General features: G+C 36.0%; 2 protein-coding genes across 12 annotated transcripts in view; one reads left to right on the top strand and one right to left on the bottom strand.

The window, feature by feature from the left end:
- LOC100263200 (uncharacterized) overlaps nucleotides 1-11,258 on the bottom strand; it is a 40,701-nt gene extending 29,443 nt beyond the window's left edge. For all 3 annotated transcript variants that reach the window (XM_059737805.1, XM_059737806.1, XM_059737807.1), the window contains exons 1-7: nucleotides 10,795-11,258; nucleotides 8,680-8,938; nucleotides 6,055-6,160; nucleotides 5,812-5,953; nucleotides 5,330-5,594; nucleotides 4,754-5,121; nucleotides 2,975-3,048 (exon numbers count right to left, since the gene is read on the bottom strand). In XM_059737805.1, coding sequence (XP_059593788.1) covers nucleotides 2,975-3,048; nucleotides 4,754-5,121; nucleotides 5,330-5,594; nucleotides 5,812-5,953; nucleotides 6,055-6,160; nucleotides 8,680-8,938; nucleotides 10,795-11,068 — 1,488 coding nt within the window. In that variant the 5' untranslated portion in view covers nucleotides 11,069-11,258. The remainder of the gene's footprint in view (nucleotides 1-2,974; nucleotides 3,049-4,753; nucleotides 5,122-5,329; nucleotides 5,595-5,811; nucleotides 5,954-6,054; nucleotides 6,161-8,679; nucleotides 8,939-10,794) is intronic.
- Nucleotides 11,259-13,473: 2,215 nt separating this feature from the next.
- Nucleotides 13,474-24,486, top strand: LOC100258060 (heat stress transcription factor A-6b). Of its 9 annotated transcripts, XM_059737800.1 has the most exons (8): nucleotides 13,475-14,227; nucleotides 14,969-15,842; nucleotides 15,946-16,137; nucleotides 16,238-16,338; nucleotides 16,424-16,478; nucleotides 20,668-20,781; nucleotides 23,935-24,021; nucleotides 24,149-24,486. In XM_059737800.1, the coding sequence occupies exons 1-2, from the start codon at nucleotides 13,931-13,933 to the stop codon at nucleotides 15,755-15,757; spliced, it is 1,086 nt and encodes a 361-aa protein (XP_059593783.1). In that variant the 5' UTR covers nucleotides 13,475-13,930; the 3' UTR covers nucleotides 15,758-15,842; nucleotides 15,946-16,137; nucleotides 16,238-16,338; nucleotides 16,424-16,478; nucleotides 20,668-20,781; nucleotides 23,935-24,021; nucleotides 24,149-24,486. The 9 variants fall into 9 exon arrangements, with proteins under 9 accessions (XP_059593787.1, XP_059593783.1, XP_059593780.1 ...); XM_059737804.1 differs by having other exon boundaries at nucleotides 13,474-14,227; nucleotides 15,946-16,326; nucleotides 16,424-16,534; XM_059737797.1 differs by having other exon boundaries at nucleotides 14,969-16,137; nucleotides 16,238-16,326; nucleotides 16,424-16,534.
- The last annotated feature ends 256 nt before the right edge of the window (nucleotides 24,487-24,742 follow it).

Below are 24,742 nucleotides of genomic sequence, written 5' to 3'. Positions count from 1 at the left end.
GACGTGCTCCACTAATTGCATTAGACAGAATCAGTAAGCAGTCCATCAAAGGATTTGGTTCAGACTTCTTTTTTTTTTTCCTTAGACAATAAACAAGATTCGTTGAACATGAAAGAGACTACAACAAGAGAGGGCAAGAAATCCTTCAAGAAGGAAAAGCAATACTCCAAAGATTAGAGCAAACAAATGCAACAGGCTCCATAAAGAAAAGCACAACATCAAAACACTAAGGGCAAAGATTCCAGATCAAGCAATAGGGCAAGACATGTTAGAGAATTGGCATTGGAAAAACAATAATATCTACGAAAAGTTTAAATTTGTTTTTTGGCATAAGGTCATATTAAACATCTATGGGATTCATCCTAATGGTTGGGATGCCAACATTTTATTCGAGTAGTTGCAGCATTGCCTTTGATAGGCCATTGCATAGGTTTTTGGGAATCTCTCCAACCATAATTGTTGAACAACCAATTTTCCTAAAAGTTTAAGTTTACAAGATTTGGGTTCACAAGGCATATCATGCACTCTAACACCCTTCCTCACGTGCGACCTCATACCCGCACATGGAGAGATACATAAGCACACACAAGCCCGTAAATAAACAAACCACAAACAACCTCTTTTAGGCTTAATAAAGTGGAAAATAAACATGCAATGAGGTTCGAACACATGACCTCCCACCAAACAAAACTCCAAAACCATGTTGAACAACTAGCTTTGATAAAAGCTTAAGCTTGTAGGATTTGAGCCTACAATGTATATCATGAACTCCAACAATACTCATTTTTTGGTGGGTGATGGGGTGAAGATTCATTTTTTGAAAGACATGTGGTGGGGGGATCAAACTCTTTGTTCTCATTTTCCAAATCTTTTCAAGGTATTGACAATTAGAAATTTTTCTATTTCATCTTTTCTCATCTTCCCTCCCTTTTATCTTGGAACTTTAACTTTCATTATACCCTCACTGACTTGGAGATTTGAGGATCTTGGAAAGACTCATGTTTGCTCTCACTAATGTGCACTTGTCACTGTCTTTTCCAAATGTGAGAGTTTGATTATTATCGTTCTCAAGTTTATTTACTACAAAATCTTCCTTATTAGCTTTGTCCAATCCATCAACTTCTGTTCTTTTTTCTCTTAACAAAATTCATATTGAAATCTAAAACCCCATCTAAGGTCAAGGCATTTGCATGGCAACTAACCAACAAGAAGGTCAATATCAATGAATTGCTATAGGTGAGAAGACTTTACAAAGTGCTTAGTTTTTTACCATTGCATTGTGATTATGAGGAGTGGAGAATTGATTAATCATCCTTTTTTACATTGTTTAATGACTTTGAGACTATGACATAAATTATTCAGACTATCTAAGTTATATTGGATTTCTCCCAGAAGTATAAGTGACATGATGACCATCTCCTTTAAGAGTTTAAGGAGTACTATCAAAAGCAAAGTACTTTGGCAAAATGTTTATCTCATACTAATTTGGCTATTGCGGTGGGAAGAAAATATACCGATGGAGGAGTTCGATGACTTGATAAGACCTAATTTATTTTTGTTCCTCATTCTAGGCTTTTACTACTATAAATTTTGAGGGCACTCCTTGCAATGTTATTCAACTCCATTGGAATTTGGTATGTAGATCAAAAAGGTTAAAAAGGAAGTTGTTCCCTATTTGGGTTCCACCTTTAGTAGGTTTATTCAAGTTAAATATCGATGGTTGGGCTTTGGAAACTCCTAGTTAGTTAGTGATTGGTGAGGTGATCAAAGACCATTAAAGCTTTTTCAAAGCCATTGAGGTAAAGATTTTAGCCATTTTAGAGGGCTTGCCACAAGCCAGGGCTCTTAGCCTTTCTAACCAACAGGTGGAAGGGTATTCTTCCATATTATTATCTTGGGTGGCTAAATTAGAAAGAGGGCCTTAAAGGTACGATGGGTAGCTCCATCTAATATTAGATGTTGCATGTATCCTAGACTGCTCTTTCTCTCAATCACCTCATTCAACTAATATTGTTGCTGATTGTTTAGCAAAGAGAGAAAGGAAGATTCGTAAGCATTTTGAAGGAGATTTTTCACCTCCTTTTGGAGTGATTGAGTCATTTATCCTTGTATAGCTTCATGTGGTATTCTAGTGATGTATAGTTCTCCATACTCTTTTGGAGAAGTTTTCTCCACCTCTTCTTTAGATTAGGATTTGTAAATTTTGGAAGGATTCTTCATCCTTCATTTGTACTTTTAAATTCATATCAATCAATATGTTTTTTTTAATCAAAAAATAATTGTTTTTGTGGTTTGCTTTCTCATTTTATCTTCTAAGAGGAAGTTTTTCCTAATTTTGCATGCTATGCACTTCCTTACAAGTCTATCAAATGTTATCAAACAAAATTCTTATTCATCAAGGCAAGGAAAGAAATTATTTACTTCAGGTGTTGCCTACATATTTGTAGGTTCTACTTATTGTTTTCCTACAGGAGGCAATTAGAAAAGCACCTCTAAAGGAGTCGTACTAAAAAATACAAAAAGCCTGATGAAAACATAGAAATGGTTGGGAAGCCCATTGGTACAGAGCCTCAAATCCAGAAATTTCAATACTTGCATTCTTTTGCAAATAAAATTGTCCAAGAGCTACAGGAGTTTTGTGGAACTGAAAATTATAGGAATTTTTATGCAACCATTACAGCTCCAATCCCAAAAATGAAAAGGAAATATAGATTTTTTATGAGTTCTTTCTTCCTTTGATATCCAATCATAGACTAGTGAGTTTTTTCACAATTCTAAACAAAGAATATTTGGAAGATCACATTTTTCATATACAAGTAAAAACTTCATAAAATGCAGCAGAAGAAAAAAATGGACATACTTAGTAATATATTCTGAAAAAGTGTCCAATTTGAAAACAGAAAATAAGAAAAGCAAGAAATTATGAACAGTGAATAGGATAAGAAAAATTGAAATGCTTGACTTCCAGCCTTACCAATAACCTGTCAAACCTGGCCATAACTGGATGAGCATGCTCCAATTGCACAAGTTTGGAAGTGAAAACATTAGCTAAGCAAGAGAACAAAAGTAAAAAAATGAAAATGTTAGCAAAAAACCACCATCAAAGAGAGCAACAATTTCTCAATACAAGTTTTCAACAGAACATGTACATTTTAACACTACAACTACTCACCACTGACACAATAGAAGTAGCATTAAAAAAGAATGTTGTCTGGATTTTATAAATGAACAGACAAAGACAGCATGTATCAAAGCACCCTCAAAAGAGAGTCATGCTCATATCAGGCTTGAGCCAGGCATAAACAAGGACCAAGCACACCTAAATAAATCATTTTGTCATCACAAGGTTTTAATATGACATGTAGATCTTAATACTATAATTACTCACCACTAACACTGTTAGATAGTGTACAGTTATTTAGGTTATTTACTTTTCCTTTTCCTTTTCTTTCCTTATTGTATTGTGGGTCCCACTAACATGTATATATATACCCAAGTCCAATGTGTATTATTAACAGTTTTTCAATAACAAAAAATTAGGGATTCTCCCTTTTCTCTCTTTTCACAAACACATTACAAGTGGTGTTAAAAAATAATCTTGTCAAGAGTTTGTAAATGAATAGGTCAAGACACTAAGTTCCAAAGCACCCCCAGAAGAAAGTTATGCTCATGTCAGGCTTGAGCCTCGAATAAACAAGGACCAGACACTAAATATGCATAGGGCACAATGTGGTCATTTTCAGAATCCACACACATAAATGTATAATTTTGAAAACAGGGAAAGCATGAAACCATTAAAGAGTGATATTTCCTACTAATTATCTTTTCAAATTTGAAGAGATAACACATGTATTTGTGATTGTGTGTTTGAAGGTGCTTGTGTGTGATGCACACATTAAAATTTATGGGTCAGAAGCTGATATTGTTAGTATGCAAGATGGTGGGATATGTCATTTAGAGATTAGGTAAGAGTGCTGGGATGTGCTCTCTTACTATGGGAGTGTGGGTTGCTGATTGTTGTTGGAGCAGGACCTAATTTTTGAGTAGTCCCAGAGGATGCTGCCTTCGAGTTCAGTTGTTGTTTCCTATGGTGCCAGTTTCCTTTGGTTAAAAAGTCAGGTATAGTTCTTAGAAGGAAATGGTTCTTTTCTTGTTTAGGCTGGTTCACCTTCTTTTTGAGTTTCCCTACTTAATAAGTGCCCATTTGTGGATTTTACTGTCATATTCTTTGTTTTTTCAATGCAATTTTGGTTTAACTACAAATAAAGAAAGAAGGAAATTTTCTTGTGAGATGTGCATTTGGAAAAGCCAATCAATGGAGTAGATACCACATATGGGATTCCAAATATCAAGTTAAAAAGAGATTAAGAACTGTGCCATTTATATAATGCTCTAAATTAGAGTTTTGTTTTAATTTTTATAGAAAAAAAAGGAGGTTTTAGAGCAGATGCACAATGCTAATGGCATTAGTGATGAGCTTAACAAAACATTGCATCCAAAGAAGGTTGTGTATGGGTGTAACCATGTTAAGAACAAGGAAGTTTCACTCTAGGTATAACAAACATGCATAGGATAAATGTATGGCAATAGATGATGGCACAGAGTGTGCTTATGATAGGATGTAAATTATTCTATCTTTTTGTGTGTTAAGTGAACATCCTGCAACTCCATAGAGATGCAAGATATGCTCTCCAGGAAAGTCAAGAACACTAAGAGCTTTTTTTTTTGATAAGTCAAGAACACTAAGAGTTACCTGATTGTTTGTATATGAAGTGTTGTGGTCCTAAATCTGAGCAATCAATGTCTCCTGCTCCATCACACCTTTCCTCCAGCAGGGCTTGAGAAAATCCGGTTGATCTCAATGGAACCACAACAGTAGCCATGTTGTCCATACTGCCCTTTTCAAATGCAGTGTTCACTATGCACTCAGCTAATGAATATGAGCATGAAGAAGAGAATCCTGATCTCATTTTTGGATGAACATGTACTTCCCATAATAAATCGCAAACCTCCTGTGAGCTTAGCTTTTCAAATATGCCATCAGATGCAGCAACCAGATAGCTATCATTGGTGGTCAGAGGTTGCCAATCTGTCACTTCAGGTGTAGGTATAACACCATAGCTGATAATATCCAAGGAAAAATACGAATAAGTAGTTCCATCTCCAATTCTCAAAATAATTATATTTCAGCACAAAATCCAAATAAGAATTTTGGCTTATAAAAAGAAAAAAAAATCAAGTTTTTAGCTCTCCTTGAGGTCAAAATGGACTCAATTAAAGGGAGGGAGGAACTACCATATGTACAAATTCTTGTGGTTGTGAACCTCACCTTTTAAAGGACAGATCACCAATAGCTCGAGAAACAGCCAGCTGACCATTGACACGAGCAACCCCTCCCCATTCATAAACATAACCACCAGCACTTTCCACTCGGGACTTTTCATCATCTCTATCTGGATGATGGTCTCTTGTCAGTTCCTTCACAGAAAAGTGCGCCAGCCCATTTGATGACAAAAATTTAGAATTCTCGTAGTCTTTTAAGGGTGAAATAGCACCACTACGTCTTCTCTGCCTGTATAACCTTGATAGAGTGACTGCAATTCACAAGCACCACGAAATAATCAACCTTCATGTCTTCGGTAAAACAAAGAGGAAATAATGCCTCGGCAAACCATACTCAACAACCATACTGATAGCAACATCATATCATAAATAAAGCATGACAACACACTGTGTACCAACTAATCACGGTATGGTATGAACATAGATTAGAGAATCAATAATTTGAGTTTAGGCTACGAACTTTCTAACCTTTAGCCTCTGCAGGAGACTGAAATTTTTCAGAGCACAAAAGAGCCTTTGAGTCTCCAACATTTGCAACTAAAATTTGACCATCAGCTATTAGTATAACTGTTGCTGTAGAACCCGAATCAAGATTGTTTCTAGATGCTTCCTTCAAGGCTCAAATGAATGAATGTCAACATAAGAGAAAACAGAAGGGTCTAATGCACATTGGATTTTTCTTTTTCTTTTTTTTAATAGGTTAATGCTTACCTTGGAAAACGTTTTGTCAATGTCATGGATTGCCCTCAACAATGATTCCTTCAAAATTTCCAAGTGAAAATTACCATCAAATTTTGCTGGAATTGTAAACTTAAACCTGTGGAAACATTTAGAATTTTATTTTCTAGAATTTATTAATTAAAATAATCTGAAAATCATATGATTTAGACACTGACTTCCAAAATTTCAAACCATTTATTCATGTAATTGAAATGTTTTAGTCCAAACAAAGATCAAATTGTAATATAAATAGCACGAAATTATGATTAGTATGAAAATAGGCTCAGCATGAGTTGAATTATTTCAAATATTGGGCTTATTTTCTTTCTCCGACTCCATTTACATAAAGGCATTTATGATTATACCAGAAGAGATTTTGAAAAAGTGAATACTCTATAGGTGAAGTGGGGCAACTCACACTCATCCAAACCACCCTTTCTAGCTTGCCTATGTATCTCATGTTCTCTTCTGTGATGCTAGTGTAATCCGCGTAGGCTAGAAAAGGGATCTTTATGGGAAAGACAAAATCTTGAGAAGAAAGAAGATCAAGTAAATGTGTATGCTTTCTAAGGAATCTAAAGGTTTGGGGTTCAGAGTTTATTGTTTTGGAATAAGGTTAGCAAGGTAACCGGCTTTCAAGGTTTACTATGATAAATATAATGTGGAAAAGAGTGATTTTATTCATTGCATTTATAGTGTACAATCCTACAAAATTAGGGAAACTAAATTACACAAAGAAAGTTGACTAATTCCTAGAAATCCTCCACCCTACAAATCAAGAAAAATAAAATAGGAAATATACAATGACACATTCTCGGAAATCAGGGAATATACAATTATACAATCCCAAAACCAAGGAATTAATTCCCTAGTATTTTCAATCAAATCTTGGAAATTAGGGAGTTAAGTCTTTGGTATCTTAAATCAAGTTAGTTAACACTCCTCAAGCTGATAAATAGATATTATCCATTCCCAACTTGTTAGTTATCTTCTAAAATGAGTGGCTTAGTAGATGCTTTGTTCAAATTTCAACAAGTAACTCATTTGTTGAAACATAAGGAGAACAAATCAATCAACTATCTAGCTTCTCTTCGATAAAGTATCACTCGACTTCAAAAAAAATTGTACAATCATGTTGAACTAGGTTGTGAACAATATTGATTGCTAATTTATTATGGCAGTATAGCTTTATAGTCCCCTTTCATTTCACTCCCAGATCACCAAGAGTTATTTTCAGGCAAAGTACTTCACAAATTCCTTGTGTCATGCCTCTGAACTCCGCTTCTACATTGGACCTAACAACTACAACTTTTTTCTTACTTCTCCTTGTCACCAAATTTCTTCTAAGAATGGTACAATACCCAAAAGTTGACATGTGGTCTACCACTGATCCAGCCCAGTCTACATTAGTATGGACTTCCAAGCTTAACCCTTCATTTCTCTTGAAGAGTATCCCATTATCTAAAGCGGATTTTAGGTATCGAAGAATTCTATTTGTAACCTGTAAGCGAGCCTCTTTAGAGAAGTGCATGAATTGGCTTACTACACTCATTGCATAGGCTACACCAGGTTCGTGTGAGACAAATAGATGAGTCTCCTAACTAGCCTTTGGTAACTCTCCTTGTTTGTGGCTGCATCTTCTAATGCTTCTCCAAGCTTAAGGGGTAAAGGGAAACGAGGCTTAAAGTCCCATTATGCTTATTTTGGTGTATTTGAAAAAAACATTATGAAGAATCTTTGTTGCCTTGGAGCAGCCAAAATTTCAATTAGACAATGTTTATTTGAATTCTTTGTTTGAATAGTCTGATCTTGTGCACATGTGTTGCACCCTTTCTTCTAAAAGGCCATTTTATAACAACATATTTACTTACTAAAAAATAAATCATGCCAAAAGACAACAAAACTAATCACCCAGATCTAGTTTCATGCCTTGTGAAACATCAATAAATAACAATACATATACATTCAAACATAGAAGCATAAACAAGCACTGGTAAAAAAAAAACCTTAGTGATATAGGTCTGCCCTCACCCTACACCACTTAAATATCAAGGAGGCTACCCATGATATCTAGTTCATTGTCAGAGGGCACTACCACAAAAAAAAATACATATTGTATACATGAAGATCCTTTCCAAGTTTTTTTTTCTTTTTTTCTTTTTTGATAAGATATCTTCCAAGATCAGATGATGTTGACCTAGTTCTTCATCCCAATGAAGTAATTGAAAAACAAAAGAATATGTTATTAGGAAGCCTTCCAATGATTTCTTTAATACAACAGAATACTTGCATCAAGAAGAAAATAGGTATGCGAAATAACAAAATCTTCATAGGGAACACAATAAAAGAATCTTTGATATCTTGGAGTGGTCAGAATTACAATTGAAAAATATTTTTATGAATTCATGCAAAAAGCCAATGAAACTAATCACTCATATCCAGTATCATGCCTTTATAAAACATTAATAAATAACAATACATATGCATACAAATGCATATACATACACAAGCACACATATATACTAACACACATGAACCTATCTAAAAATACATATCGAATGCATGAAGGCGTTTTCCAAAATTTTCTTTTATTTTTTTTGCCTTTTGATCAGATACCTTTCAAGATCTGACTGATGCCGACCAAGTTCATCATCCCAATGCAGCACTTGAAACACAATATCCTGTTTCTCTTTATCAGGCAGCCTTCCTGTGGATTTCTTTAATACAACAGAATATGTTGCATCAAGAAGAAAATAAGTGTGCAAAATGAAATACTCAAATAACAGCTTCGAAGCCATCTCACTAGCTTCAGCACCATTATGACCATCAAATACTGCCACAATTCCAACCATAACCTCCGCAAGCCCGGTTGACCCTGCTCCAAAATCAGAGTTTAGATATCAAAGCTGCCACTAATACAATTTAGAAAGTGAAAATTTCTTCTCTATAATCTTCTGTAGTCATTATATTAATTAAACTGAGTACCAAAATCCCAAAAAAAAAATCCTGTTTTATTTAAAATTTTCCCTTTTTCAGGGAGTCCATGGATAAGTCAGACCTAAAACAGATCTTCATGCTGCAAAACCAGAAACCAAGAATTCGAAACTTCCTTGCATGAAAGCAACATAGTTTCTATTTTACATAATAGATACAATTATTTCAATAATTAACCTCAGAACCTTGAAAGTGCCACTTTCTCATTTGTAATCTAGACGCTAACCTACATGCCATAATCTTTTCTATCATTTACTAAGTTTCATTTACTCCAACAGTAAAAATTTCAAATTACAACCCAATTCTTCCTTGAGATTCTTTCAAAATCTACAACCTTAATAACAAATTAAAAAACACTTAGCCATTTTTTTCAAGGACAATAGATGGTCGATAAGTCCTATGTATTTCTGAAAATGTCTAGCATTCCGCTGGGAATGGGTGATTGCACGTTACTTGACTTAATCAATGGCCTAAGTAGAAGAAGATAAGTGATTGTTGTATTGATTCCTATTTTCTTTCTGTTTGTGGTTTCCTTTGTATACTTCCAATGTACATAGCGTGCACACCTCAACTAGGGAATGTCACTCAACACGACTCATCACAGATACCACTTAATGGCTTAATGGTACTAATCATAAATGCCAATCAATATAACCACGCCATACACTTGAATTTCAGGAGGAATCATTCAACTCCCAAGCAAGAACACTTGCTATATCAAGTCCTCTTGTCTCAAGCTAAAAATAACTGTCATTATTTCGTTGGTTATGTGACCATCAGATCCAAGTGAATTGAGTGAGCAGGTTCCTGGATTTTGTAAAATTTATAGTGAGATTAGGTTCTGTTTGTTACACCCTTTCACTCCATTCCTTCAACCAGATCTTGGACGCATGCCACATTAGATATTTTTAAAATCCATGACTGGTATAAAGGGGAAGTTATCACATATCAACATTCCACTCTATAATAGAAAATTTTGATGTAGCATACATTTTTTTTTTCTGATAGGTAACCTAGAACCTCCCACAAACCCTCCCATCCCATCCAAGACTAGAATAGATAATTAAGAGAAAGGGTATAACAAAACCCATTTGTGCCTCTTGCTTCGTGAAGCTCAGGAGCATATTGGAATCTTCCCATTCATAATTTGTTAAATATGACATGACAATAATGGCTAAAACAATAATGAAGTCATTCAATTGATCAAACCACTACCGACTGTATCGTAAATATGTTTTTAATTACACACTCTAATCTTCTGCAGGGGAATAAGAAAGAAATGAAAAAACAAATCCTCGTCTTGGTATTGTATTGCCAAAAATGGCACTTTTCTAAATATTTCACAAATGCATACTAATTATTATACTGGCCTCATTCAAAGTGATACATCTAAAACTAAAATTTTATATGGATCACTGATAACCCTTTCCTCATTGACTGTAAAACAAACCTAACCTGTTTCAGACTTCAGCGGTCCGCTCCTCCGTTTGGTAACCTAGAAAGTGTACAAAATAAAAGGAAATACCATTTCCAATCTTGAGTTTTCAGTTATTTTCGTTACTAAGACTGGAAACCCTAACAAAACTAAGCCAAATAGTCCTCTCGGAATGCAAATAACACAAAATCTATGATAAACTCAAATTCCAGTTCCGTGTCTTTCCTTTTCCTATGTTTCTTGACATCCAATCAGAACATAATAAAAAATCCAACCTAACGCATCAATTACAACCGTCTTACGGGGAAAAGGAATCCGAACATCCAGAGCGCAGAAGGTCCGGTCCTCCTGCGACTTTCTTCGACCCTGGCTCATCGCGGATTGACAAGTGACTGTCCGTGGTCGCGAAGCATCGTTGGAGAGCCTCCAGCTCGGGCATTTCGGGGATTGGAAAACCGCCGGAGCACCGCCCTCTTTGTACACCATCAAACACGTCGACGATTCCCCATTCAATGGAGGTGTTTGGGAAGCGAGAAACCATAATAGAAATAGAAGAATTCTTGATGTTTGAATCATGGATTCGATGATGGAATCATTCCATTCCTGCAGAGCACGAGATGGTGAGAGAATAATACTAGAGATTGAAAGCAGAGATTCGCGCTCCGTGTACGAAGATGGTCGCTGTAGTTTCTGCGGTTTTTTGAACCGACCCGAACCCGCTCTTATATTTGACTCCGAGCCAGTTTTGGATTGCCCGCTAAAATTATAGTTGAAGGTCGTTGATAGTAGTGACACCTTTTAAACTATCAATATTATTCTTTAAAATTTGTAACCAAACACACCCTTGGATTTTCTGTGGGTCGGGCCATGTTATAACCTGTGGGCCGGGCCTAGGGATAGAAAATGGGGGTGGTCTGGGCCACTAATTGTCGTGTTTTTATTTATTTGTTTTATTTTTTATTTTTTATTTTTTTTATTTAAGATAGGGAAGTTCTAGAGATAAGTTACCATTACATCTGGACTGATCTGGGCCGTTGAATTTAGTTGTTAGAAAGGCCCTCTAATATCAGTAGATACTAGAACAATGTAGAAGGTTCTGTTTCTCAATTTTTTAATTGTAGAAATTTGATATGGATAATTTTATTTATTTATTTATTTATAGTTTATCGATGATCGTGGTCCTACAATCGCCTTCCCACTTGTCGATAACACGTGGCCGTGTTCATAAAATTATTTAATATTTATCATGTTATATTATATATATAACTAAAACCTCCCACTTGCATTTAGCTATTTATATAATCGCTTCTTTTTTTTTTCTACACAGTAGTCTTTTTCTTGCATCGACCACTTGCCCACTGTACTTCAATAACAACTTGACACGTGATTTGGTTTCTCGATACGCGTGCTGACAGAGCTTGACACGTAATATAATTATCAAACGCAAAAGCCACAATACCTTCTCTTCCGACTCCTCTCACAAATATTTAAATTACGACATAAATATGTTAGTGTAATAGAAAGTTCCTGTAGATAATATTATTATTTAGTTCTCCAACAGTTCAGCGTTAGCCACGTTGCTACCACTATGGCACCTGCAGAGGCATCCACGTGGCACTGTTCAAAGATTATTTTAATATTTATAATAATAATAGTAATCTTACTTACTTAGTTCATATAATTCTTTTTCCTGTAAGTCTGAGCACCATTTATCGTTTTACAGAAGCCAATGAGAATCCTCCACGTTTCCAGAATACCCTGAATTATCTTGACACGTAACAGTTTCGATACTATCGCCGTTCAGTACACTATTAACCAATGGGAGACTTCCACCTGTCCCATGCTGTATAACAACTCGACACGTAATACTTCCACTGTGCCACCAACTGTATTTCGGAACCATTGGTCCAATGATAGAATCCCACCCGTCCGAACAATCGCTCGACACGTAACGGTTTCGGAACGGCCACAGTACGGTTTTCGGACCGAGTTTCTTGTATCGCAGCATGCCTACAGATCCCCCACGTGTCCGAAAGTTGAAACAACTTGACACGTTGCATTTCGGCGGGGGGCATTTCATACTACAGTGGCCAATGACAACTATCCACCTGTCCAACACAGCTTGACACGTAAGAGTTCGCTGTACTCTGACTCAGCGGGAGTTTCAAATATTTGCTGCAGCCAGTAGAAAACCCCCACCTGTCCGGCATTGTTTCCGAGCAATCGACACGTAATACAGTTGAAATTTGTCCGTACAGTGTGTAATAAAAAAGAAAATTGAGGAAATTGATTTAATAAAATCAGCCTTTTGGACCCATTGAATGATTTAAAAAACAAGCGGCGGGTGTGTCCTCGGACTATTTTCTCTCTAGTGATATGAAACGAGCAAATCCCAAAAGATGCTCATTGATTTTTTTTGTGTCGGTAACACTTACAGCTCACATCGGGTCTAATTTGCAAATATGTAAAGTTCACGTCGAAAACTAAGTAACATTTCAACTTTTGAGATATTTTCAGGAAGTGAAAGGCACCATATGACGAGGAAGCTTTGAAGACCACTCACCCAATGAACTTGGAGCAAATGGAATTGGTGAAATGAGATGGACTTTAAGGGAAATATTTGTTTGATTTTAATTATTGGATTTTGAAATATATTTGGGGTGTCATTTTCTAAGGCCTTTTAGGTTTCAACAAGACCATAATTTAGAAAATCCCCACCAAAAAAGAAAAGAAATGGCCAACTTAGACTCAGTTTTTTGTGACTCTAGCTAAACCTAGTGGATGTTGTCAATGATGTCATCCAATTATTAGTGGGCTCAAAACGAAGGGCACCTATTAAAAAAATTGTCCAAAAACCTTTGATAGACCTTAAATCCACCTCTTTTTAATACGTGTGGGGCCCACACCATGCCTCTACCATACCACACCATCCCAAGTCCCCCACATTCCAGAACTTTCCATGGACCACCGGCCTCTCTCTCTCTCTCTCTCAAGAAACGGAGAAAACCCTCAAACCTCTAGAACTTTCGATTTTTCTAGACTCTATTAATAGGCCTAAACACCACTTCCTCGGCTCCTTTGTCCATGGAGTGCCACCACCAACTCCATAACGGCTTCAACTACCTTCCTAATGAGGAAAGCTTTGTGTGGAGCAAAAGAATAATCCAAACTCTTACTTTCTCTCTTCATCTGATTCTCAATCTCACTTTCACTTTGTCCAAATTTTTTGAAATTTTTTTGAAATAGTTCATTGGGGGCACTGTGTCTCCTTCTTATCATCTAGAATTCTGTTTTATTTCACTGTATAATACTGTTTTTTTTTTTTTTTTGGGTGTATGGACTCTGTTTTTCCGGCTAATCCCACGTTCGGATTAGGCTCTGTATCGGCTACTCACGTATAATTTCGAGGAAAGAATCGAGACCCATTGATTTTTAATCATGAATCCGATGTACCCTGTGAAGGAGGAGTTTCCAGGATCGAGTTCCTCCCCCCAGTCCGGTGAGCCACCGGTAGTGCCACAGCCGGTTGAGGGGCTTCATGATGCGGGTCCTCCGCCATTTCTTACAAAGACATTTGACATTGTGGATGACCCAGCAAGCGATCATGTGGTCTCTTGGAGCAGAGCAGGTAGCAGCTTTGTTGTATGGGACCCCCATGCCTTCTCCACCAATCTCCTCCCCAAAAACTTCAAGCACAATAATTTCTCAAGCTTTGTCAGGCAGCTCAACACTTATGTAAGTATTAGCTTCAACAAAATCTAATTCCAGGGATATCAGATGAGAATTCCCTTGGATTCTTGAAATCCCACATCTCTGTATGCTTACTGAATCATGAGAAATTCCCTAAATCATTTTTTTAGTTAAAATTTTCATTTGGGTTGTTGAAATCCCAAATTTCTGCACGCTTATGGAATTATTATAAATTCTGTAGTTTTTCTGTTTGCTTTCTTGGGTGGAATGAGTTTTGTATCCCTTCTCCAGTGTCATTTTCTTTGCTAAATTTCATTTGTGTAATTATTTTAATGGGTTTTTGGTGTAACAGAGCCATGAAAATTAGAACCTTCACTGGTTTTTTTCCCCTTTTCAGTAAAAACTGCTGATATGAAGCTATGAGTAGTTCTCTGTAGGGTTTTCAGAATAAAATAAAAGTTCTAATTATATTTAGTTTCTGGATTCCTGATTTTTCAGTATAAAATAACAGATCCATTGTTTCTTCTAGTAACTTCTTTTATGGAGTGGCTCTATCCGTTCTTGAATGAATTTTTTAATCAATGGTTGCTTCTGGAAGTGGGTCCATTCCCCAACTTGAAATCTGATGCAGAAAGGGCATAAAATAAATAAATGCACTTCTCCCAATCTCTGATCAGGAGCAGGAATGCTAAATCAAGTGCCTGAAATCCTTTGATGGGTCGATGTGAAGTATCTATCCACTGGTTCTTGAAATTTCATCCTAAATATGGAATTTGATCTCTACAGGGTTTTAGAAAGATTGATCCGGACAGATGGGAGTTTGCAAATGAAGGATTCATCAGGGGTCAAAGACATCTCCTTAAGAACATCAGGAGAAGAAAGACACCTTCTCAGGCTCCTCCCCCACATCAAGCTTTGGATCCTTGTGTTGAAGTAGGAAGGTTTGGACTGGATGGAGAAGTCGATCGATTGCAGCGTGACAAGCATGTTCTGATGATGGAATTGGTTAAGCTCAGGCAGCAGCAGCAGAATACTAGAATCACACTCCAAGCAATGGAGCAAAGGCTACAAGGGACAGAGATAAAGCAGCAACAGATGATGAATTTCTTGGCAAGAGCAATGCAGAACCCTGCCTTTATTCAGCAGTTAGTCCAGCAGAAGGAGAGGAGAAAGGAGATTGTAGAAGCCATTAGTAAGAAGAGAAGAAGGCCTATTGATCAAGGGACTAGTGGAGCTGGAGGCACTGAATCCAGCCATGGCAATGGATTGAGGAACCCCATTAAGATTGAGCCTCTACATTTCACAGAAGGAAATGGCTTTGAAGTTTCAGAGCTAGAGGCACTTGCTTTTGAAATGCAAGGGTTGGGTAGACCAAGAAAGGAGCTAGAGGATCATGAAGAGCTAGACCCTCCTGAAAGTGAAGATAAAGAACTTGATGAGGGGTTCTGGGAAGAACTATTGAATGAGAGATTTGGCTGTCCATCAAGCCTACCTGGTGCTGAAGGAGAGGAAGAAGAAGAAGATGTGAATGTCCTGGCTGGCAGATTTGGTTACCTGGGCTCCAGCCCACAGTAGGAGCCCATTCTGCATCAATAGTCTTCCACCCCCAGTTTTCTGCATCAGTTGCCTTTTTACTTCACTTCAATGGCTGTTTCTTTTGGTAGGAGGTTTTCTCTAGTTGTTTGGTTAATCCCTGTCTCATTTTGTAACCCTGCAAGTGTCATTAGACCATAACTTTCATCTGGGTTTCTCTCTATTGACAGGATACGAGGATTACCAAGCAGTGTATCCTCACCAAATATTAGTCCTACTGTTCTAACTCTTGTATTTTTTCTTCTAAATTTTCTTTCACTCTCCCTTTTTTTCTTTCTTGTACACTCCTCTTTTCAATTCCTCTAAGTTGCAGGAATTGCTTGAACAGAGTTTGTGGAAGTTCCCATCATAATTTGTCTGAGGTTCTTGTTTTCTTCCCCATCGAAACCCACTACTCTCTGCATCAAATTCATTGACTATGATTATTTATCTTTGGCCTAAAACAATTCGTACGTTGTTCAGAACCTGCTGAACTTGAGAAAGAGTGGCTGCAAGTTTCAAGAGCCTAGAAACCACAATAAATTGAAGCTTCTGGAACCCAGTAGCAAATGGTTGTTAACTTGGTCGGTTGGATATTTTTGCTTTCAGTTGTCCTTTATGAAGTGAAAGCCATATGAAGATTTTTTTTTTCCTCCTTTGTCATCTTAGGTTTCAACAAGACAAAGAATGAAAGATGGTCGGTGATGAATTTGATGATGTGAAGGTGGGTGGCAATCAAGATTTTTCCTTGTCACATCTTTGTCCACATCAATCATTTTGGTAATTCTTGTAACCCCTTCTGTCACAATGGCTAAATCAATGGTTGGCAATGCTAGGTAAAGCTCGAGATTTGGTGTGGGGTGTGCTTGAGATTTAATATTGGCCTCAAAAAAATATTCCTAAGAATTAAATAGTCTCGGGATTGGTATTAGCTTAAGAAGTAAGTCTGAAATGATGTATGCTTAGGATTTGGTGTCGGTCTAGAAATATGCTCAATGTTGTTGGTTCGGGATCCAGTATGACTTGGAACCATATAAAAAAAAAAAAATTTGCTTGTCCTGTGATTTGGTATTGACTCAAGAAGTAAGTCTGAACTTGCGAATGCTTAGGATTCAGTGTAGGTCAGTGTTAGTTCCAGATGTAAAAAAGATTAGCTTGATTTTGAAACAAGATCAACCAAGTTTTTCTCATGACATCAATGCCATTTTTTTGTGTTGGTATAGAATATAGATGGCCTGCAGAGAGATATAGGGGAAAAGAGGCATATGAAAAGGTGGTAAGAGTCACTGTGTTGAGGTGGAACTATGCTCTGTGTCCCTGCACTTGGGTCTATTCTGAAAGTTTCATTTGTGTGTGCAATCTTGGGATATTGATGAAGATGGTTCTGCAAAAGGTTGCCATTGGTCTAACATACATGTTCTGTAATTGCTGTACTTTTTTCCTAAATGAAATTTGTTCAGAACCTATTACTTGTGATTGACCTGTTAGGTTGAAGACAAAAACATCAACCCAAATGAAGGCCCATGTTGATTTGATTTGGTTGGGTTGTACTTTCCATTCAAGGACCTACCTAAATCAAAGATTCCAAAATAATTTTGTTATCTTCCAACACAAGAAAAGTTTCTAGACAATGGAAACATTTGACGCTATCGTGATTTTAAGTGTACGATGAAATTTTGGTAATTAAACAAGATTACAAATAAATGATAATATAATATAAGATATATGATAACAGTCAAGGTATAAAACAATCAAATTGCATTGCATATGTCAAAAATACTTATTTGTCCATACTCATTTATATTCCAATTTATAAGCATCATAAAATACTTTCTAATATAAAGAACCAGGTATTACTTTTAAAAATATTAAGAATGATTTGAAATAGTTGTTGAATTAGTATTGGTAGTACATAAGTTTTTCAAAAAATCTATTGATGTACATTTTTTATATCCAAATAAATAGTGTTAGAGATAAAATGTTGTTGACTAAAAATAATATTGCTATCATTGCTCTAAAAAAGGCCCTTAATCTCTTAGAGAAAAAAAAAATTTAAATTCATAATATTTTATATATTATAAATATTTTTAATGAAAACCAAGTATATTTACTCTTGAAATAAATTAATATTTTTATTTTTAATATTTTTTTATAATACTTTTTGAACTATTTTAGAATTTTGTTAAAAACAAATGGGATTTCTTTTTTCCTGCCTTAAGTCCTTATATTTCAAACCCTTTACCATGATGAACTCATCACAGAAGTGACGAAAGACCGAGGAAGTGGAACCGAAACGACAGCGTTTTGAGGTATTCCCTAAGCTGGCGCGCTCTCTCAGATCAAAACCATGTTTCCAAAACAAGCTTGTGAGATTTCAGTGATTTGCCCTTTAAAATTGGTTGAAACTCATGCACGGATTTGCCACTATTTCCTTTTCCTCAGCACATTTGACACATGGGTATGTCATGATCTTCCTCATTCCTCTTCTATTTTGCTTATACAAACATTGATTTTCATGGCTACAGTATAGAATTATTGGGTTTAGGGTTTAAGGTTTGGGTACTTGGAAAAAGGGTCATGGGCTTGCCTGTTATCTAGATTAATCATAGGTAGTTTTTGTAGAGTGAATGTTGTTAAATGAAGTATTGTTCATTGTCAATGAATGTCAGTATCTAAATGACCAAATCTTTGGTGCATTTTATTAGAGTATAAGAATTATTGGGTCATGGACTTGCTTTTCATCTAGATTACACCAAAATTTTGGTGTATTTTGTTACAGAATTGGGTAGTGATTGTTGGACTTAAATTTGCTGAAATGAGAAATGAGAAGATGCTTATAGGTCATAACCGAGGTCAGCTCAACCAAGCTGAGGCTTGAGCTTTGGATGCCAAATTTTTGTATTTACTGAATTTGAAAGAGCTGCATATTTTTGTCAACTTCCTAACAATCAATTGAACAGGATTACATTGATGTGGTGAAACAAGTAAAGATAATCTGACTGAAATTGTAGCTAGATTGTTGAAAACTATTTAAGATGTTTGGAATTATATATGACATGTTGAGTGTGAGTGAAGTGATTTCATCATACATGGTTTGCATGTATTCCAATTATATACTAATCATGTGTATGTTCTTATGTTTGGTAAGTTGCATTCGATATTAATACATGCTACTTCAACTTTTTTCTTGCCTATAAAGAAAAATCTTCCTCAAAACCCTCTATCATATACATCTTGATTTTATTTTCATCCTATATTAGTGAAAAGGAAAAATATACAACATATGTGTCTCTTCTTTTGTTTCCTTTTTAATACAATGGAGATGAAATAACCATGACTGTTATGGTAGAAGTTGTCTCGATGTTTGCAGTCTGCCAAATATATCATTTTTTGGAGAGTGAAATTCTTCCATGGCCTTAATCGGTAGTTGTCCAGCTTTGTAAGTTAAGAAAACGGTGAACTGCATCAGAACATTTTAACCTTGGAAATGGATTTCCATCATTGTTTTCTCACCCATTTCATTAGTCACTTTAATCCAAAAAATGGATTGATGAATTGGGCCACTAGAACTGATGGGTTGATCAGGCTGGTCAGATAAATTATAAACCGAGTAAAAGAAAAAGGTTCTTTATATGGTGACTTATTGGATGTTATCTTCTTTAGACTTTCCCTTTAGTAGCCTCTTTCTTGTTCCCACTACCCCTCTTTGGCTTTATGAGACTTGCCTGTGTGTTATGGTTTTCCAACTGATCAATTGCAGACACCAGTTTTATCAAAATGTATCATTTGAATAAACACCACATACATGAACTGGGTGTTGATAGGCTGAGGAAATATGAATGGGTGAGTGGAATGACAAAAGGGGATTGTAATAAGAAATGGATACATTTGTGAGGACTATGTCATTGTAAGTAGAACTAATTGGCAACAAGGTGAGAGATTAGATTGAGATGGTTTGGTCATGTGCACCAAAAACCAATAATGAATGACATTACTGCAAGGAGAAGATGAAGAGAATGTGGAAGTGGTAGCAAGAAACAACATGATGGATTATGACTTAATAGCCCTAAATAGAGTGGGTTGCATGAGAAGACTAATATAGCAGGTACCAAAAGTTTGGGATAAGTCTCTGTTGAGTTGAGCTGCTTTGTTTACTATTTTGGAACTTAAATTCATATACTCAAAACTGAAATGCTTGAAAACTTTAGAGCTTATAGAATGTTAGGGATAAGTCTCTGTTGAGTTGAGTTGCTTTGTTTACCATTCTAGAATTTAAATTCATATACTCCAAACTGAAATGCTTGAGAACTTTAGAGCATATAGAACAATCTTAAAATTTACAAAGCTTCATATTATCTTAGGATGATGTTTGTTATTATTATTATTTCTCATATTTGCAACAGAATGCCACATTGACTAGTTTAAAGTTATCAGCATTATGCATGTGAGATCTTAGAAATTGGCTCATATTTCAAATTGACAAAGGCTTTTATAACCTTATGTGTTGGTCTTTATTTATATTCATAAAAAGCCAACTCATACTCAATACTCTAATATGGATCAAAGAAATAGTGAACTACTGCAGGAAATACTTTTCCATCCATCATTACGGGTGAAGGACAGTTATGTACTCCGGATGTGGCTTCACATGTACAGAATGCGCTGATTGTGATAGTTTTTTCTCTAAATTACCTACTGCCCTGTTTTGCATTCTATAATTAGTTAGTGTCTTGAGAAGCTGGCAATTCACACACACACATTAGTGTTTTGAGATGTTGGCAGTTCACACACAAACACATATTTGTAAAAAACATATTTGTCTAAGTGTCAATACTTGTCTTTTGTCTTCATGTTTATGACCATATGGGATTGTTCACTATGAAATAGCTAACATAGTTGTTCATCTGCCTCAGCACTTACACAACAGGAGGTTGATATGCTTTGAGATGGTGAATTGAGCAAGTGGAAAGTTGTCTTGTCAAGAAGCTGTTGATGCTCTGTCAAGATCCATGAGACAATTTTTTGCGGTAAGTTTTGTAAGTTCATGAAACTACAGTTGTACTTTAGGAACTAATATAATATTGAGAACTGTTGCCATCATAAAATATACCCTGTTTTATTGAACAATACCTGACTATCCAAAGATTTAACTTAGAGAATCTAAATTAATTTTGTATTTTTTGTTTTTATATCTTGTAGGAATTTATGATATGATAGAAAAGGGTGACAATCATGTACCAACTTAAGAAAAAAAACGAAGAAAGATAAAATTCTCTAATGTTGCTACAGATGATGGCGGTGGCGGCTAAATAAGTTTTACTTAAGTCGATAATCAAATGATTCTAATCAATTACATGGTCCCATGGTCGGTTGTTGTGTTCTGCTTGTCACATATACTTGATTTACAGAATCTAGTGGGTGGAATTGTGTTAGACAGAAAGCAGACGTGTGAAGAGATGGTGCTACACTCCTAATTATGATGAGATAGCCGAAAATCATAACACAATTCACTAATATTTTAGCAATATGTGATCTGGATGTGATCTGTAACATAGTGTTATGCCTGTGTTCGAATGACTATTGTTGTAGATCCAAAAATTCCTTCTTATCCATTCCCTTATGTTCCCTTTTTGCCCCAAAGTGTTAATGAAGTAATTAAATCAAATTCAATAGGATAAAGCGGTTATGACCTTAATACATCTATGGGCCAACATAAATAAGAAATAAGCAGTGGTGTCCTTTACTTGGTTAATTCCTGTATGATATGCTAATATGCCTTCTATACTACGTTTTGAGCAAGTGGCATACTGTGTACCAGTTCCCATTTGACATGCCCATTAATTCATGTTCCAGGTAACACTGAATCAACATATCAGAGATAGGAAATGGTTCCAAGAATAGAGACTCCACTATGAATAAGTTGACTTGCATATCCTGTTGCATTACTAGGATTAATAAGATTCACGAAACTGAGTGTCATAAAACTCATAGTAGAACAGAATTTAAAGAATAATACCCCAAAACTATGGTAGATAAAGGATATACTAGGAAAATATCTGTTGCAAAGACATGAACAATATATGGAAGTATTATCTATATCTTATTATATCACTATAACCAGAATGGTAGTGCTTATCATATAATTATTATATGATATATCACATACATAATTATTTAGCAATTAGAGGACTAGATAAGGGATTATTTCTTGAATTTGATTCTCCATAAGGATGGTAGAAAGAGTGAATGGCTGAGAGGATGTTGCCCATAAAGTGAATTTATAACTCTTGAAGTATGGTTTGGTGTGTAATAAATTTCAGACTGAAGCAACAAATATTTATAATAGTTATAAAAATGATGTGAAACTCGTGCAACATGTTGAGTGGAAAAGAAATGCCAATTAAATAAGTGTACCTGATGAGAATTTTGGCAATGAGTATACAAGAAAAGATGTCATAGGAAGTGAATGCATTCCCGAGGAGCTAGAGGTATCCTCAATTAACAACAAGATGAGGGAAAGTCATCTTGGAGATTTGATTCTTTGATTGCATCAGAACTAGTTTGGTGCAAGAGGTGATATAGGGACGAGAGGAAGGGCCAAAAGATGTGAGTGGAATCAGTGATGATAGACATGAGACTGCTTGTGATTTAACAGAGGACATGGCTCCATATTGAGTTGGGTGCCCAAATAGGATTTGTGTATCAAATCTTAAAGTGGTTGGGATATAAGTTCTTGTGGAGTTTTTAAGTTCTGAAAAAATTTAAGCTATCTATAATATCAGTTGCATTTAATGTTGTTGAATGTTGTCAAGACAAGAAAGCCAGGAATGAAGGAATACTAGATGGGTTGAATGTACTTTTCATTGGGATTGATATGAGAAAGCCAGCCAAAGAGTTTGGCCATTTGTAGCAGAAACAGATGATTGCACATTGTGTGAAATATGTTGAAGGCAAGGGAGAGACTGAAAAACACGGCAGAAGTATTGACTACTAAGCAGAAAAGTTGTTATCTATGGCACAGGTAAAATGGTCATAATAGTGATTAGCAAAATATTATCTCCGTATTGAAGCAAGATAGGATAAAGTTCTGTTGAGTTGAGTTGACCTGGTGTTATAGTTTATGGAACTAACTTCTGAACCTAAACTATACCAATCTTTGACATATGTAAAAATAAGTTTCATATGGAGATGATAGTTTTGCACACAATGCTTGTTCAGTTGTACATATCAAATTGTCTTCAAAACTTGATTAGCATTACACATATGAGATCTCCTAAACTTACTCTCATCTCAATCTGCCAAAAGCAGAAATGAAATTTACAGGTCTAAACTTGCACATCACTCTGTTGAAGAGTCTAATATGTGCCCCGGAAAAAGTTTAAAAACTTTTGCACAAGAATACTCGGTGATGGGAGTTTGATGTTGATACTTCCGTCGTTTAGAGTCCCGCCAGCAACACCTGGCGAGTAATGCATGCCAGCAGGCAGTCCCATCTGATGTTACAATCTGTCGTTATTGATGGCTGCTATGCAAGGTTCATGTTGCTTCCCACTTGTGGCAATAGGCTGATCTGGTTGGCATTTCTTCTATATTTTCTCGTGCAACTTCCTTTCTGGTTCCAACAAACTAATTCGAAATCTTATCACTCAGCATTCAGAAATTTAAGCAAAAGCGAGCTTTTTCCTGGGAATTTTAGTAACCCAGGTGTCCTATATCTCCTCTCTTGATTTTGCAACCAATTGTAGCCTTCTGGTAGATAGAGTTTATTGATACTGGCATTCCACATGCTCCTCAGAGATACAAAATGCCCTTACTGAATTGGGGAGCGCATGAAACTGAACAGTCTGTTAAGAACACAATGCAGGGGGCTGCTTGGGTCATAAATAGGAAAACAAATAGTCTTTCATTATTGTCCTCATTTGTTTATCAGGGATTCAGAACTGTACAAACAAATGCCTACGAGCATCTAAAGTTGCTCTTGTTTTTATTCAAAGGACATCTTGTGACATGATGGAAAGTTGTGGCCATTTATCATAGTTGCTCCATGATGTGGATCACATGATAATTTGGTGAACCATGGATTGAAGTCAACGGTTAAACGATCCCTGATCCCTGATTTATCAGTTACCATGCATCTCTATACCATTTAACACTGTTTCTATTCGTTGTGCATGACTCAGGCCAGGCACCAACCCATTTTAGATGCAAAATAAACTATGCCTGGAGCAGTGATGGCTCAGCTATGGCTGGACTCGGTTCCTACCAGAGTAAGTGATTACCTGCTTTTTAATCATTCTTTTTCATAAATCATGCAAGTTTGATCACTGTGCTATAATGTTATCACCATTGAATTTTTTTCCAACTACATTATAGTTCAATGTCTCAAATTCCCAGGTTCCAAACGTCCTCCTCATCCCCATATCACTGTCACTATCATCACCATCATCACCACCACCACCACCGCCTTGTTGGAACAAAGGACGTCAAAAGCCATGCCTTACAAAGTCAGCAACCTGTCCCCCGTCATGATACCACCAAGAACTCCCACTTTGGATTTGGTTAAAAGGGTCTCTTCCACCTCAAATTATCAGATGTTGCTGCCTCCTGTTTCCCATGTACAAGTACAATGTGCCTCTACTCTGATATATTTGTTGAATTTTTTTAATTTCTTCCATTGAAAATGAGTTGAAATGCAGAAAAATATGGAATGGTAGTGCTCATTCAAGCTATTACTCTTACCGTGTCCATTAATACCTATGAAGATCCCAACAATCTTGAAATGATACATCAAATGATTAGTAGTCTTCACTGTACTTTTGTGGTCCTACTTGTAGCATATTTTTGCCTTCTCATCCGTGATATGAGAATTTTTTTTATATATATATATATAAAAAAGCATTAATATTAATATAATAGCTGTCCTATTGGAACCACGTGATTGTGACACGTGTCTCAAGGTGCTCGTGACTTCGAAATCTTTGCCTTTCT

Source organism: Vitis vinifera, chromosome 7 (assembly GCF_030704535.1).
Source record: "Vitis vinifera cultivar Pinot Noir 40024 chromosome 7, ASM3070453v1".
Taxonomy (NCBI): domain Eukaryota; kingdom Viridiplantae; phylum Streptophyta; class Magnoliopsida; order Vitales; family Vitaceae; genus Vitis; species Vitis vinifera.
Note: the sequence above shows the minus strand (reverse complement) of the source record. Positions and strands in the feature narration are given on the sequence as shown.